Source organism: Euprymna scolopes, chromosome 3 (genome assembly GCF_053919585.1).
Source record: "Euprymna scolopes isolate OS-2025 chromosome 3, ASM5391958v1, whole genome shotgun sequence".
In the NCBI taxonomy this organism is placed as follows: Eukaryota; Metazoa; Mollusca; class Cephalopoda; order Sepiida; family Sepiolidae; genus Euprymna; species Euprymna scolopes.
The window spans coordinates 193,418,094-193,434,816 of record NC_136484.1 but is presented as its reverse complement, the minus strand read 5'-3'; the positions used below and the strand labels follow the sequence as shown (position 1 = coordinate 193,434,816).

General features: G+C 31.0%; 1 protein-coding gene across 2 annotated transcripts; it reads left to right on the top strand.

Annotated features, from left to right (window-relative positions):
* Positions 1-1,302: 1,302 nt before the first annotated feature.
* LOC145260428 (cyclin-I-like) lies at positions 1,303-16,414 on the top strand. Of its 2 annotated transcripts, none has more exons than XM_080118431.1 (7): positions 1,303-1,562; positions 10,893-11,044; positions 11,140-11,268; positions 12,336-12,410; positions 12,525-12,665; positions 12,988-13,218; positions 13,688-16,414. In XM_080118431.1, the coding sequence occupies exons 2-7, from the start codon at positions 10,931-10,933 to the stop codon at positions 13,979-13,981; spliced, it is 984 nt and encodes a 327-aa protein (XP_079974557.1). In that variant the 5' UTR covers positions 1,303-1,562; positions 10,893-10,930; the 3' UTR covers positions 13,982-16,414. The 2 variants fall into 2 exon arrangements, with proteins under 2 accessions (XP_079974557.1, XP_079974565.1); XM_080118439.1 differs by lacking the exon at positions 1,303-1,562 and adding an exon at positions 7,382-7,612 and having other exon boundaries at positions 13,688-15,246.
* The last annotated feature ends 309 nt before the right edge of the window (positions 16,415-16,723 follow it).

The following is a 16,723-nucleotide window of genomic DNA, read 5'->3' as shown; positions in this document are numbered from 1 at the left end:
AATAATAAATTTATCAGAAGTCCTGCTACAGGACTTCTGATAAATTTTATATATATATATATATATATATATATATATATATATATATATATATATATATATATATATATATATATATATATTATTGAAACTCCCTGGGGGCATCTAATGGCAGATATTGTTCTTGTTCTGAAGTAACAGAATTGATACTAGTTGTGTATGAAAGAAACAAACAAAAAAAGAAACGTTTTAAAATATGTTAAAATCAATCAAGTAATTTATTTTCCCTTGGTAACATTTGACTTTTTTTTTCACCCTCTTTTTTCGTTTTGTGGTTTCTTGTTGGAAATGCCCCCCTTTAATCAATTTACATTTTAAATTAATGGTGAATAAATCAAAATTATCTCAAGTCGAGAGATTAAAATAAGAAAATAATAAAAAAATAATAAAATAACTTATTTTCTTCCACAAAAAAGACACTTCTGCAGTTTACAGACTGTTGTATATTTCGATAGGATTTTAAAGTTTATTAAATCGTTAGATGAAAGCACAGAATAGTTATACAACACCCTTTCCTCTCCAAGTTAAAAATGGCTTTCTAAATAATGATGTTATTATTTCAGTACGCTGCATAAGTATCCCCAGTCCGGCAAAAAACTCAGATACTTTGTATTATTTTGACTACTATTTCTGTCTTTTTATAGTCACGATATTTCGGTCGATGTAATCTCCGACCTTCCTCATGTATATCTTTTCGAACTTGTGAAGCCGGACAGAATTCCGGTTTGGTTCGGTTTAAATTCTGTAAAAGCACCAATCTTGTTGTTGCTGCTAAGAATCAATTGTTTTTGCTAAAACTAAAACCTTTCTTTTTTTTTTAAATAACCCTCAAAATAAATAAAAGTAAAAATGACCCTGTGTTTTTTGTTGTTGTTGTTGTTGCTGTTTTTTAGACCATCATCGATATTTTTAGATTTTACAATAAACACTCATGGTTATAAAAAATCCGTATCAAATTGTTTTTTTTTTTTTTGTACCGATAATGAAGATAAAAAAATAATTTTAACAATTGCAAAAAAAAAAAAAATGCAGACGAAAAATCGAGAAATATTCAACTGATTTTTGTTGCATCAAAAAAGGTAAAAACAACGATGACGAAATAGGTTGGTATTTTTCGCGGTGGGAAAAATAGTTCTCAGTTTTAAATCCAGTTAATGGCTATTTTGTTGAATAAAATGTGTATAATTTGATTAAAATATTTTCGGTTACTTATTTCTGATTCGTTAATTAGTTTTAAATAGTGTAAATCTGTTTTGTTAATGTGTTACTGTGTGTCCGTCGTTGTGTTTAGGTTTCAAAAATGTGTTACTGCGCGGATGTTTTGCTATTTGTTTCGTCTTCTTCGTTCGTTTCTTCCCTTTTCGATGTCGGCAGGCGGAGAAGACGAAGGCAATAAAATGGTCGGCACTGGAATTTGAAAATAAAACATGCAGCAATAGAAAAAAGGGCTGAGAGAGAAATCTCCAAGATCAAAGGGCGCGACGGGAAATATTCTATGCGAATCGCCAGCGATTCTACTTTAGGTAAGAAAAACAAGCAAAAATATGCGAAGTCATTTTAGGTCGGAAACAACTGTTGTTGGCTTCGTTTTATTGCATAACTAAATGTCGCCATCTCGATTTTTGAAAAGAAATGTCAAATCTAATTGAACCGTTTTCGTTTAAAACATTTTCTTATTTTTCTTTCTTTCAAATCTATTTAAAAAAAAATTAAAATGAAGTCTTTCTTTTGATCGATCAATGAAATCGATTGGCACTGTTTTATTATTTACTTTTGGTTTTGAGGGGATCGATATTGATATTGAAAAGGTGCTTGTTTAGATACAGTGAACAAATCGATTTTTTAAATCTATCGTTTTAAGCAAAAACAATATTGCGTACTTAATAATCATGTCGAAAATAGTAACATATCCAAAAATTATGAAAATTCATCAAGTAGAACAACTGTTGTGTTTTTACACGCCATGAACAAATAATTTAAAATATTCGTTTCAAATTATGTCCCCTGCGTGTAGCCTCCTGCTGTAAAGCGTCGAAGAAAAATGCAGTTTTACACAATTTTCCGTAAAAATTACTTTTCACTATAAATAACTTTCTACTCGAGTTTTCGTAATTTTTGGATATATTACTATTTTCGACATGACAATTAAGTACGTAATATTTTTGTTTAAAACGACAGGTTTTCTTTTTTAAAAATCGATCTGCCAACTCTGTCTTAACAAGCAACTAAAAAAAAAAACAAAAAGTAAAAAAATAAAATTTATATTTTTCACATTTTTGAATGAAAACAAAATCGCATTTATTCTTATTTTGTTTTTTTGGATAAAAAATAAAATGTTTTTTCAATGTTTTTCATTTTTTTAGCATTATAAAATACTTTATGAAATATTGATTTATTTTCTTAAGAAAAATATTTTTTATATGACTCTGCGACTTCGAGTCGCCTGTTCTGCTTCATTTTTTTACTTGTGCATTTATGTTACCGTGCTGAAATAATAACATTATTATTTGAAAACCTATTTTTAACACGGGGAAGGTGTTTTGTAACTATTCTATACTTTCATCTAATAAAAATATCGTAAAAAATGAATTTAGCTTAATTATTTTTGGCGAACTTTAACGAGAATCCCCCTCCCCCTATAATTTTTATAGTATGTTTTAGTATATATTATAATTTTCGAGGGAGGCCTGTTTATTCCGAAAGCCGTTCTTAACATGGCGTGGGTGTTTATACTGCGCTGGCGCTGGGTTAGGTAGTAAAAAAATACCAATTGCAGAATACCGGTTAAAATTATAGGAGGGGGGGGGGTTCTCATTCAGGTCCGCCGTTCTATTAAAAAAAATAGCACAGTAACATAGATGCACAAACGCCCAGGGTTTGTATTACTATACACATAGATTCGAAAAAGTTGTAAAAAAAAAACAAATATATAACAAATAAATGTTATCAAAGGCAAGATAAGTTACTTTTCTACCAAACTGGATATATTTTTCGTGTTCTCGAAACCATACAGTGTTTACCGATGGCGATGTATTGGAACATTCAAGATGGCGTCTTGTTCTCTCTTTAACACGGGAAGTATGGAAAAAGATGTTATAAATAAAAAAAACCTGATAAAATACTGTTAAAAACTCGCTCAATATATGTTACCGTGACATAGGTTGACATATATTCGGCGGGTTTTTAATAGAATTTTGTATAGTTTTTTATTTATAACACCTTTTTCCATACTTACGGTGTTAAAGAGGGTGTGAGACGCCATCTTGAATTTTCGAATACATCGGTAAACACTGCATGTTTTTCGAGCTGAATAAACATGTTACATTGAATAAAAACACGTAAAATATATCCAGTTTGGCAGAAAAGTAACTTATCTTGCCTTTGATAACATTTATTTGTTATATATTTGTTTTTTTGACAACTTTTTCGAATCTGTGTACAGTACAAACCCCATTTGTATTTCAAAATTTAATCTTAAAAATGCATTTGAAATTCAAAAAAATGACAATTATAGAATCTTTTTGTTATAAAAATAAATAAAATTAGGATTTAGTGTTAATTATTATCCTTATGTGATACTAAATGAATCTGTGACCCGTTGGGTCACACCAGTGGTAATATTTAACTCTATTTTGATTTTTGTGAAAATTCATAAATTCTTACCCACCTACAAATAATATTTATTTTTTACTTGTGTTGTTTAGTTCTGTTCCATTGCAAGAACTTGCAAGACACCAGGGTCGCAAAGTGGGATTGAGAAGTCAGCGCCCCAGAGGACGAGCACTAGCAGTGAGCACTTTAATCTGCAAAACATGCTGGGGGGGGGGCAGCTCCGACGGCATTCCCCGGTAAGGACTCCTCAGGCGATTAGCAATAAACTAATTCTTTCTCAAAGAGAGAAGGCAATGCCTGAGATGGTGGACCTCCTAGAACTGCACATAACTCAACTCCCACCGCAAAATCAACATGGACCCGATCATTACATGAATACTCTAATCTCTGTTGATTTTGGCGGCCCAGGATAAAAATCCATGGCAGTTTTTATGATCATCACTAACAACATCAAGTGGTTTTCCCTGGGGTCTGAGTGACAACAAATCTCTCCAACCCTCAACAACATTCTATTGCAACACTCTATATTGTGTTATCGCAACAGTTGTTTACCATTAATTTCTCCCTGGCAAGGTTACTCTTCTTTGGAATTTTAGTGGCAACAGGCCTCTCCAAGATTCCAGTATTCTCCACACGTTTCTAGTAGAGGTCCGAGTGTTTTTCACGACCATGTGTGTGGTGTCACGCATAATCACGTTGACACGCCGGTTCCCGCTAGATCAACCAAGTTAAGCAACGTTGAACCTGGTCAGTACTAAATGGGTGACCATTTGGGACTTCCAGGTGCTGTATGTGTTCTCCGCTTGTCTCGGCATTGTTTCCAGTTATCATAGACTTCTCTTTGCCCCTGGACTCAGACAGTGCCGATTCAGGAGAGGTGTGGTTGGAGATTGCGTATCCCTTGCCTCACAATTAGACGCGCAGCCACTCCTACAGGGGGTATCCTTTGTCTTTCGAGACTGAACGGAGGCATCGATATATGAGTTGGATTTGAGTTTCTGAAATTTCTATTAGTTTTATAGAAAAATATTATTTTACCATTTAATTTACGTACGTGTTTGTGGTATTTACAAACACGTATACAACTTGGATGAGTCACTCTTTCTGTAAAATGTTCACAGGTCCAGTAACAAATATTAGAGTGGTTGAATCAACATAGAACGTGTGGGGGGGGGGGGGGGTTAAAAAGAAAGATATGAATGACTATCTCAGTTATTTATAAATTACGGCTTATTAGAATACGTAAAACAGAAATTTTCCAAACATAACTCAACCCCCAAATTGAGCTATATTTTAACATGTATTTTGTGTTAATAAAAAATCTTTTGAGAAACAAATGTTGAATAAGTTGGCATTTTTATTACGTTTATGGTTATTGTTTTGACCAAAAATGTCTGAAGATGTAAAAAAAAAAAAGTTTATTTCCAGTTATAAGCAAAATATTAGAAAAAAAAGTGACTTGTTGCACTTAAAAGATTGTTTCTGTTTTAGTTCAATTGTATGATAGCAATATTTCACAAGAATTTTGTTTCCAAAAAATGGGTAAAATTCGTCCTGTTTTGAAATATTTGAATTGCACTTATTTTGAAAAATAAAGATTTTGTAATAAATATATTATAAGATATAGATTTTATAAAGATGGTGTACTTGTCACGGCATGAAGATGTTATATTCCAAAAATCACGAAACTTAATCAAATATTTTTGTTTTGTTTAAAAACTTAAAAGTTTACGATTTTTAGCGATTAAGTATTTTTAGCAGCCATTTGAGCTCTTGCTTTTGGAGAGGTTATTAAGAGGGGGGAGTTTTTATAATTTATATGATTATACTTTTCTAAAAAAATGTCTTATTTTGTATAATTTAAAACTTTTCACGATAATTTTCAAAATATTGTAATTCTAAAATAAGCACTAACATTTTCTTTTTACAATTATTATTAAAGTATGTCGATCAATATTATGTTCTTCGTTTGCTTTTAAATTCCATTAAGTTTTTTGAGTGACAAAAAAATGTGTAAAGTTTGTCATCATGTCATAATCTTATATGCTTTTTTGTGTACAAAATGTTTATATTATGATTTTTGATTGTTGTGATGTTTGGTTATTAATTACGAATATGTTCGGTTGTAGAATAAAAACCGTGGAAATATCTCAAATTTTCATGGGCCTCTTCTTCGCTCAGATTTCTGATTAACTTCAAATTTTGTGATTATTTAAATAATTTATCAGTGAAAAACAAAAAAATGAAATTGCTAAAATATTTCAGTAGTTCCTATGCTATAATTGAAATGACTCCCCCTCGCCCTTCACCAGTAGTCTTTATTTGGTGGTGGTGGGAGGAGGGAGAGTTGTCAATTTCTCTTTTTTTTTTTCGCAACTAAATTTCAACCAAAAACACTAAATGTTTTGGATGGAAGGATTTTTTTTTAGTTTTTGTTGTAGAACTTGCAGTGAACTTTTTGCTTTTTAACCTTGATTATTTAACCCAAGTTTTGGTTCGGTTCAAATTCTGTAGAAACACTTAAAAAATTTTTTTTTTTACTTCATTCGCAAAAAAAAAAAAAAAAAAAAAAAAGCAAACAATATTTTTATTTGTATTTTGAAATAAAATAATGAACAGTGACACGTTTTTTTTTTGTTAAATAACTAATAAAAATAACTAATAAAACGATCGAAATAATTAAATACTTTTTTATTATAATTCATGGTTTGTTAAGAATGACATTTTTTGTTGTCTTTTTCATAAAATTCTTTATTCACGTACGGAGATAAGTCAGCCGCTTGTTTTAATGACCGTTAAGATTAATCCTTGTTTTGTTGTTATCTCAAATAAATCCTTTTTGTTGCTACGCAAATTACTACTATTATTGATGATGATGATGATGATGATTAAAAAGGAAATCAGCTGCTACCCCCCCCCATTCGCCTAAAAAAAACGTTTATTATTTTGTTTGCCCTTCATATTTTATCTATTTTTGATTCTGACATAAAAACATCTTAATTGTTTGTTGTTTATCATTTGCATAATTTCCCATTCTATTTCTCATTTTTGTTCTATTTTTGCTAAAAATATATAAATATTGCAAATGTTGTGAATTGCAAAAGTAATTTCTTTTTAGCAAAATGCAAATATTTTCTGATGTATTGTTGTAGTCTATTATTTTACAAAAATATATTTTCCTTTTCTGTTGCTATAAAAAAGAAAAACAATTTATTTCATTTTATGGTTTTAGGTTAAACGAGTTTTTTTTCTTGGGGGAATTTATTTATCTGCACTTTTATTCATTTTGTTATGATTTCGACAAAACTTGAAAACGTTTTTTTTTTTTTCTTTTTTCAAATTTTATAGAAACTGAAACCATTCTCCTTATTAAATAAGAATGGTTTCAGTTTCTATAAAATTTGACATTCGAATATGTTTTTGTTTTTCCTTCATTTCTCGGTGTGTTTTTTTGTTTTTTTAGCAGACACTTTTAAACCTTCATATATAAATAGCTTAGTTTTTCGATTGACTTGTAATAAACATGACAACTGTTTTAATTATTTTTTTACTTGTTTTGGTAAAAGAAATCGTTAAAAAAAATCTGCTAAAGACTAAAAATAAAATAAAAATCGAAAACAACAAATGATGATGATGATGATTATATTCGAATGTTTTTGCTGCTGCTGTTTTTGTCCGTTGTTGAAGCAGCCGTTTTTTTCTGCTCTTCGCTGATTGGTTGATTCAAGTCAGCTGGTCTCAATCTGCCCTTCTCATTGGTCAATCCCATTTGACTTACGAAATGTAAACACAGTCGTCAACTCCCTTTCCAAACGAACAACATCTTCCTTTTTTTCATCCTCCATTCTCATCAAAATTTCGTTTGTTGACAATCATTTCGTCGTCGTCCAAACGAATTTAATTTTGTTTGCATTTTTATATCGATGCCCTTCTTCAATCACACTTTTTGCTCTTCTTGCAGGTAAATTAATCATTTCCTCCTTTTTGTTGACATTTCTCTCATTTCAAACCGCAGTTCATTTCATTTTTTCTCGCCCTCATTACTGATTTGTTTTATTAATAGCTGTTTTTGTTTTTCTTTAATATATATTTTATTTTCACAATCTAATTTGTTCTAAACAATTTTTGCAATCTAAGTTTTTTTGTTTTTTCTTTCCAACTTGGAAAATAATGATAAATGTTTATTCCCCCCCCCCTCTCTCTCTCTCTTGCTTTATTCCTTCCTTTTTGTCCTACTTTTAAAATCAGGGCCAAAAACGAAAGTTGCATTTTGTTTTTGTTTAATGTTTTTTGTTTGTTTTTTTTCAATTTGTTTTCCTTTTTGTCTTTTTTTTTCTAATTTAAAAACAAATAAAAAAAAATTTAAAAACTATGATTTAACAGTAATGCTTGTTGCGACAAATATATCTAGATTTGCACTTTTCTAAAGTGCATTAATTCTACAACCACTGTAATCGTTGCATTTCGAATTTCTCTTGAAAATGGAAAAAAAATTTCGAAAATGCAAAACAAAAACAAAAAATGTAAAAATGCAAAAAAAAAAATGCAAAAAAAAAAAAAATGTAAAAATGCAATGAATTTTCGCGACGCAAGAATTCAACAATTTGTGTTTTTGCCAATAAATGAAATGCCAAATTTGATGTTTTGTTTGTCAACTTGTAGATTTTTGTTCTTTTCAAATGATTTCCTTTTTTTTTTTTTGCTTTTGAAGGACGGTGTTTTTTTTTTTTTTTTTTTTTTTTTTAGCAGAGAAAGGAAGTTGTTTTCTTTTAAAAACCCCTTTAATCTTCCCCTTTTCCCCCCTCATCTCGACCGCGCCTTTAAATAACGACTTTTTTGCCTACAACGGCTCTTCATCCGCCCTTTTTTTTTTAACCCTCATCTGCTGCAGCCCCTCCCCCTTCGTTAAAATCCCCCTTTTTATTTATATTTTTACATCGTTTAAATTTCCTTGAATTCTATAATTTTACTGTTTGAAACAAAAACGATAAAACAAATCTTTATTTCAAAAATATCCTTCTTTTTTTTTAAATCAAATTTGGCACGTGAACATTTCATTTGTTTTGTTTTGTTTTTTCAAAACACAATTAGTAAACAAAACAAAAAATGGGGAGGATAGGATTGGACAACATTTTTTGCTTAATTTCGCCGAACCTTTTTTTTTTTTATTTACATCCGATTTATTGTTTTTCTTCCTGGTTTTTTGACAAGAGGATTTCCTTTCTTTAAAAGAAATCCACTTGAATTTGTCAACACTTCCACTTCATGTTTTTGTATTTTTATTTCCGATGACGACAATGTTTTTTTTAAACTTTTATTTCTCTGATGACGATAACGTTTTTTATTAGATTTCATTTGTTGTCGCCACAATTCCAAATTTTATGGAATTTTTTTTTTTTTTTAATGAAAATGATCAGGTTTTTTTTTATATATTTCATGCAAACAAAAATGTCATTTCGAACGTTTGAGCCATTTTTATTTATTTTCTAAAAGATAAAAACTACCTTTTCGGCATTTATACACCATCTCCCCCCCCCCCTATATATTTTTGCGTGCGGACTAATTTTTTATTTTATTTATTTATTTATTTTTTACGAGATTATCCAGCGTAGTATAAACACCTCATGTTAAGAACGGCTTTCAGAATAAACACCTCCAACCTCCCCGTGTTAAGAATGGTTTTCGATGTTAGGGGTGTTTATTCCGAAAACCGTTCATGGGGATGTTTATACTACATTGGGTACTCATAAAAAATGCTTTTATTTTTTGTGTAAACCAATCAAGTTTTATTTTAATATTTAGAAATAAATCAAATATTTTAGAGTTAGCTTTTTTTTTATGTAAAATGATCACCTTTCTAATCATCACAAAGTTTTTTTTTTTGTGTATGTATAAATATTAATCGAGTATTTTTTTTTATTTTTATTTTTTTTTTTTTTAGCCAATATTTTAGAATGGGGAATCCTTTTCTAATATAAATTTAACATAAAATAATCACATTTCCTGGCCATTATAGCGGCAAGTGGTAGCAACACTAGTTTTGTTAGGTAGTTATTTGGGTGGGGGATAATATTGATCGTTTAAAAAATATATTAAATTACTTTTTAAATTTTTTTTTCTGGACTTGTGCAGAATACCAAGTGATTTTTTTTCCCCCCGTAGTTTTTATTTTTGCTTCTTTTTTTTTCTTTCAATTTTCTCTGCTCATTCGTCAATTTCTATTGCATGGGCAAACTAGTGAGTTCAGGATTCATTTGGGTATTGTTTTCGGCGGTACTCTAAAGTGGGGCAGACTAAAGACATGAGCACAAACATTCAGATGAGTGTTTTCAAATTATAAAAAAAAAACATGAAGTGCAAAAAAAAATGTTATGAAGTGAATTAATTACTTTATGGAAATTGTTGAGTTTTAAAAAGTAATATCACGTTCTGGACAAGTACTTTGAAATCGTAGAAAAAAAAAACTCAATGAAAAGTGCTCAAAAAATAATTGTTCGGTACCCCCCCCCCTCTCTCTCAAAAAAAAAAAAAGTATTGGTAATATTTTTTTTTCTAAAATAAGTTTCTGAAAATGGTCAAGAAGGGAGTGGTCATTAAATTTATGTAAGAAAGTGATCTCCCACTTTACAATATTGAATCAAAAATCAAACGGATTTTTATGACATGATAGATAAGTTTGGTTGAATTCTGGAAAATTACCAACAAAATAAGAAATAAGATGCTCTCCATTAATCTAAAACATGTATTTTTAATTCGTGACAGAATGAAATAAAATTTGCTTCTCATAAATATACATTTTTGATATGTGAATATTTTTGCGTGATTAATTTATTCTCCTTGATTTGTGAAAATCAACTTTGTAATCGGATGCATATGTAAATATTTTTTTTAACGTATCTGATCGCTGCCATGGATTTAGCATTTGAAGACGAATCCAATCTATTTTTGTTGGAATGTAAATGAGAATACAACTGTAGTATAAACCGATATGTTTTAGCTGCGTTGTATATGATGCATTAGCACGAAATGATATTAAATATTTTTATTCAATTAACGTAGCATTTCATATTGAAACCATAAACAGATACATTAAATAAACTGAAAATTTAAAGTTTATTTCATATTGAAGAGTTGTAGATAAAAAATAAAAGTTTAGTGTTGTATGCGTTTGCCATTATTTTTTTTTCTGCAAACGTTTATTGTTTCCTTTCTTTACGATGTCTAATATTTTATCATTTCAGGTTGTCTTGTTTTTCGTGAAGACATTTTGTAGATCAAAATGAAATTTAACGTGGGTGTTGGTGACGAGCACTTGTTGCAGCTTTTGTCTGACCTCATCAAAAAGAACAGACAACAGTGGAAGGCCAAATTTTTCCACAGACATAGAGATACAGTAAGATTTTTTTATATCTCCCATCCAATTCTTTTTATTTATATTTAAAACCTGTTTTTTCAACTTGATATTAAAATATTGTTGTTGTATTTCAGAATGTCACAGGTCCACAGAGAGATTGGGCCGCTTCGTGGCTGGTGAGCATCAACCGAAATTTCCAGTTTACACCAGAAACTTTATCTTTGGCGTTGAATCTTATGGATCGGTTCCTCAATTCGGTTAAGGTAAGAAAAATCGACTTTTGTCTTCTGTTTTAAACATTTTTACTTAAGTGTTGGATCACCTGGAAACTAAACAGGACTTTACACAAAGAGCAGGTGACGAGATATTAGATGTAGAAATCAAGGAAGTTAGATTCATCTTTTAATAAACGTGCACTTTGTTTTTCATTATGGTATCAATACAAGTTCTTATGACATTTCCAACCATTTCCACAAAGACAATTTTATTTTGCGTGTAAAAATTTATAGTTTAGTTTTCAATTCTCAACAGTAAATTATCTCGACAATATTTTGACCAACTTTAGACACTTTACGCTTTATTTAAACAATCATAATGTCACATATTGAGTATTTTAAACTCATTTTTTATTCCTGATACAATTTATTTTTCTATACATTTATGCAGTAATGCAAAATTTGAACTAAAGACAGAATAAATTCCAAAATAAATATTACAATGGAAAAACTACAAATGTGCCCATCTTTTGAGGTGAATCATATAGTATCGCCTCCTGCTGAAACCGTCGATGACAAATCATGAAAATATTTTTTATCCGTTTAAGTGAACTAACAAGAAAAAATAAGATTCATAAAAATTCTACCAACTTATAACAAAATTTACCAATTGCATTATTGTAAGCCGAAGCCAATCAAATAACGTATTTACCATTTACATAGTTTTCAGTGTTAAAAAAAGTTATTAAAACTACTACTACTACTACTACTAGAAATATTGTTTCTAATGTAAGTTTTGTTCAATTAAATTCATAGAATCGATTCTCCAGATATATAAGTTTAGGAAAATGAATTTGTTGCAACTACAGAAAAGATGAAACAAGTTGGTAGAATTTTTATTACTTACAAAAAAATGAATAAAATATATCGTTATGATTGTCATTGACGGTTTCAGCTAGTGGTGAGATGATAGCGTTTACCTCAGAAAATGGAAACTGAAGAACATGAGCCAATGTTACTCAATAGCAACATAAAAAATTTTTGTAAAATTTGTGTCATGCAAATGTGTTTGAAGTTTTGAAAGTAAAAAGAAAAATGTATTTTCTTGCTTGCAGGTGCCGCCCAAGTATCTCCATTGTGTGGGAATCTCGTGCTTCTTCTTGGCAGCAAAGACAATGGAAGAAGATGATGTACGTAGGATTTGGTGTTTTTTAAATTATTTTCTTTTGCTATTTTTTTACCTCTGAATTTTTCATTTTATGATTGAAGTCTTAACACAAATTTTGTTTTTGTTTAATATCTAGGTTATTCCCAACACCCAAATATTGGCAGCAGAAAGTCAATGCGGCTGTAGCGTGTCCGAGATTCTACGTATGGAGAGAGAAATTCTCAGCAAACTTGATTGGAACCTGCGGCATGTTCATCACATTGATTTTTTACAAACAGTAAGTTGTTGTTTTTTTTTTTTTGTTTTGTTTTTTACTTTTTTCTTTACTTTTTTCTTTTTCCTTTTGTAAAATCTTTTCTTTTTTTACTTTTCTTTTCCTTTTTCCTCCTTTTCCTTTTTTCTTTTCCCTTTTTCTTTTTTCTCATTTTCTTTCTTTTTCCTTTCCTTTTTTTCTTTTTATTTGATTTTTTCTTTATCTTTTTTCTTTTCTTTGTTTTCTTTTACATTTTCGTTTGATTTTATTTGCATGTTCACATAATTTGTATGCAGTTTTTGTATTTATGAAAGAACTTGAACCTTATTTGTTTTTCTTTTTTCAGTTGTATGCATTGTTGCTGTCTATGTATCCGCAATACTTCTGTCTTGGAAACCTGACACCTTCTCAGCAGTTGTCTGCCCTAACGTCCAAGCTTTTTCGCTTATTGTGCAGCCATAAACTTATGGTTTTCCGACCTTCTGTTCTCGTCCTGTCATTGATCAGCCTTGAACTGGAGACTTACGTTCCGCAATCCTGGTGTCCAATCACAATGATGTTGCTAGGATTAACTGAAGTAAGTGTTTTCCTTTTCATCTTTCCATACTTATTTGCAGATGGGAATTTTCTAGAAATTTTTCCAACTAGTGATGGGACAATTCCAATATTTTTCTGGGGTCTTTTAAAATATTTAGCTATAATATTGTGCTATGTGTGTTTGTAGGTGTGGTTTTAAATGTTCAGATAACTTTTAAAAAATTCTGTAATATTTGCATATATTTTCCCAAATATAAAAATACAATCGGGGTGAGGTTCCATATGTTTTAGTTTTCCTGGTAATTAAAAATCAATAAATAGTTATCATTTTATCATTAGGACCAACAATGTAAAATTAGGTTTAACAAAAACAATAATTTAAAAAAAATTGTTTTTGGTATCAGAAAACTGTCAAGATTTTTTCCCCCCAATTCTGATGCTCTAAAAAGTTCTGATTCCGATTGTCCCAACATTACTTTTAACGCTCCACACATCTTGCTCTTTTCCAGATCACCACAGATGAGTTAATCCATTGCAGAGAAGGGTGCAGTCGTCAGCTAAGTGCCAAATTCCACCTTCCTAAACCGCCTCTGCTGTACACGAGGAGGAAACGCTTTTGCATCAAACGTAAAGTCGAACAAATTGTTGAGGTGGATGAGATTTATGACTGCATCAAACATTTGTACAACGAAGATGACTTAGCCAGAAGTAAATTATCGGACAAGCTGCTACCACTATCTTGCAGCACGGAAATGCGTCAGACTATCGATGACATGCCAATTCAAACTGTGGCTGCTACTTAAAACAAAAAACGCAGAAACCATCTGATCCAATGTCGACTATTTGCAGGATATGTCAATCCCACCCCCACCCCCTTGTTTGTTTTGTCTCGTACATTGTCCTGTATATCAATCGTTCGCTTCCTCATCCCTATTTCAGTGAAGGGGTAGCTCGATTGTTATGTCTGGTTTGTTTTGTTAATTTATATTGCTTGATCCTGCTGATATGAGAGATATCACTCTCTATATATTTAAATATGTCTATATTTTTCTTTGCTAAAAGAGCAGAAGAAGAAAAAAACATCTTTAATGGAAAAAAAAATATATAAAAATTTTCAAAAACCAAATTAAAAAGTATAAAATTTTTAAACCCCAAAAACATAAAAAAAAAACTCTCTTAGGAAAAAAAAAACCAAAAAAAAAGTTTTAATTGTAACTTTTTGTTTAGGTTCCAAAGGCTGAGAGCAAGTTTTTCCATTTTATTTGTAAATTCCTATAACCGAGGGGTTTTAATTTTATTTTTTAAACTAATTTATAAAAAAAGACTTTCGAACTCTTAGAATTTTCCAAATTCTAGAAATCTCTTCCTTCCTGGAAGTGTTGTGATTTTAAGTTAGTATTGTGCCTCCGTGTGGGACAATGTTGTCCTCTGCGGTTGCCTTGTCTCCTCTTTCAGAACTCTCTCCAGGATGATGGCAGCAGTAACGGACAAAAAATGATGACCTGACTAGAATTTCTTTACTTGACATCTCCTTCGTCCCCCTTCGTACCTTGCCTGGGTTATCTAATTAGGACCTCCGTTTTAGAAAGATGAACGGGGGGCGGGGGATATAATTCACCATTCGATGAGGTTGTTTTTTGTCCGTTGCTGCCAAAATAACCTCCTCTTGAATCTCATTTTCTTTTTGTTTTGTTTTTTATACTCTTGTCTACCTGTTTTGCGATCATTTCAAACACAAATATCCCAAATGATCTGAAATCTCTCTTAATCCTTTTCCCGATCTGTTGCTCAGTTATCCTGTTAAAAAGGCAATCCCTTCAGAGCAACCAAGTAAACGTCAGGCTTGTCTGAAAATGTTCTGCTGCATCACTATTCATCTCCCTCATCCTCCTTCATCAGTTGTTCAGCAGGAAACAGTGCATCCTCATCCTTTCAGGCTCTCCTGTTTGCCTCGTGTTTTACTAGAACTGATGAAACGATTTGACTTCATACCCCCCTCCCTTTTTTAAAGAGATTTTTTTTTTTCTTTTTTATTTAATTTTTTTTTTTTTTTTTTTTTTTTTTCTTTGATCCTACCCCAGACTCTTTTGTCTGATTGGGTGGCACTTGATAACCTAAATCCATCAGAATTTGTTAATCTTCAAATGCATTGTTTTTTTTGAGGATACAACCTGTTTACATTCCTCTATATTTATATGTATACACATACACACACAATCTATTTTTTAGATATGAACTATACAATAACTGGGAGTTGTAATAAGTGATGTTTTTTACCAGAAATAAAAAATCTGGTTCTAAACAGTTAAATTAGTCCATAGTGGACTCTACTAAGAATATGTACATAGTGTACAGAAGTTTTGAATGTTGCAAATGAATAACATCTTGGAGTCAGTGCTCGAAGCGAACCGATATGGTGCGTTCATCGTTGTCGTCAGAGAGCACTGTCGACATGTGGTGGATGATGATGATGGTCTGACCAGCAACGCTATTTAAAACCGGTTGTTGCTGCTGCTCCCATCGTGAAGGGTGTATGTCTTTCTATTTATTATATATCTGTACAAATGCAAAACCAAATCTTCATACGCAAATAAATACTCTGAAGAGATTTGAAAAGGGAGAAGCGTCACCATTTTTGACAAACAATGGCAGCATTTTTAGTGGGTGGGGAAAGCGTTGTTGAGCAGCACCAGTTTCTTTTTCAAAAGATAATCACTCCCCTCTCTCCTCTTTCTGATCTTGTTAATGTTTGATATTCAGAGTAAATCAGTTGATAGTATGTGCACTTTGCTAGCATCTTTCTCTTTTTTTGAAGTTCTTCCAATAAAAAGGAATTTCTCATTGGCCATAATTGCCGTTCAGTATTCCTTGGTCAGTGTGTTTTCCTGTTGACGTCCATTTTAATTATTTTTAAACTTTTGAGAAAGTGCCTGGGAAGGTGTTTTATAATCATCTTCCCTTTTCACCAAATTCTTCACTTCTCTTTCTCTCTCTTTCTCCTCCCCCTCATTCTTGTCATTCTCTCTCAGCAACTGTTGTCTTCTATCCACTGTCTTATGTTGTCTTCAGCACAAATGCCTTCCCCATTCTTATTGAAATAAATGCAACTTTACAAAACCTTTTTTACACAAAGACAATTTTATTTCATCATTGAAAAAAAAATTATGTTTCTAAAATCTCAACAAACTTTTCTTCTCTGCCTGAAAGTCTAAAAAAAAAAAAAAAAAAATGACCCCCTACAAACCTCTGAACTGTATGCATGTGTTGTGAGTGAAACAGATGAAAAAGATATTTAAAAAAAAATAAAATTATAAAAATTATTTCTAATTTTTTGTTCGTGTTTTTCTTTTACTTGAAAATGCATAATTTTTGGTGATACAACCTTCATCTTTATATATTAACATTTCATTGATATGAACACACAATCTAATAACCAAAGTTAAAAAGTTTCTGCAGCCATGTTGGACCGCTAACATCTCAGGAAGAGACCAGACTTTGCTTCTAAGGCCCTGCCTCCCACTTCAGAAGCATCCGAGGTCTAGTGG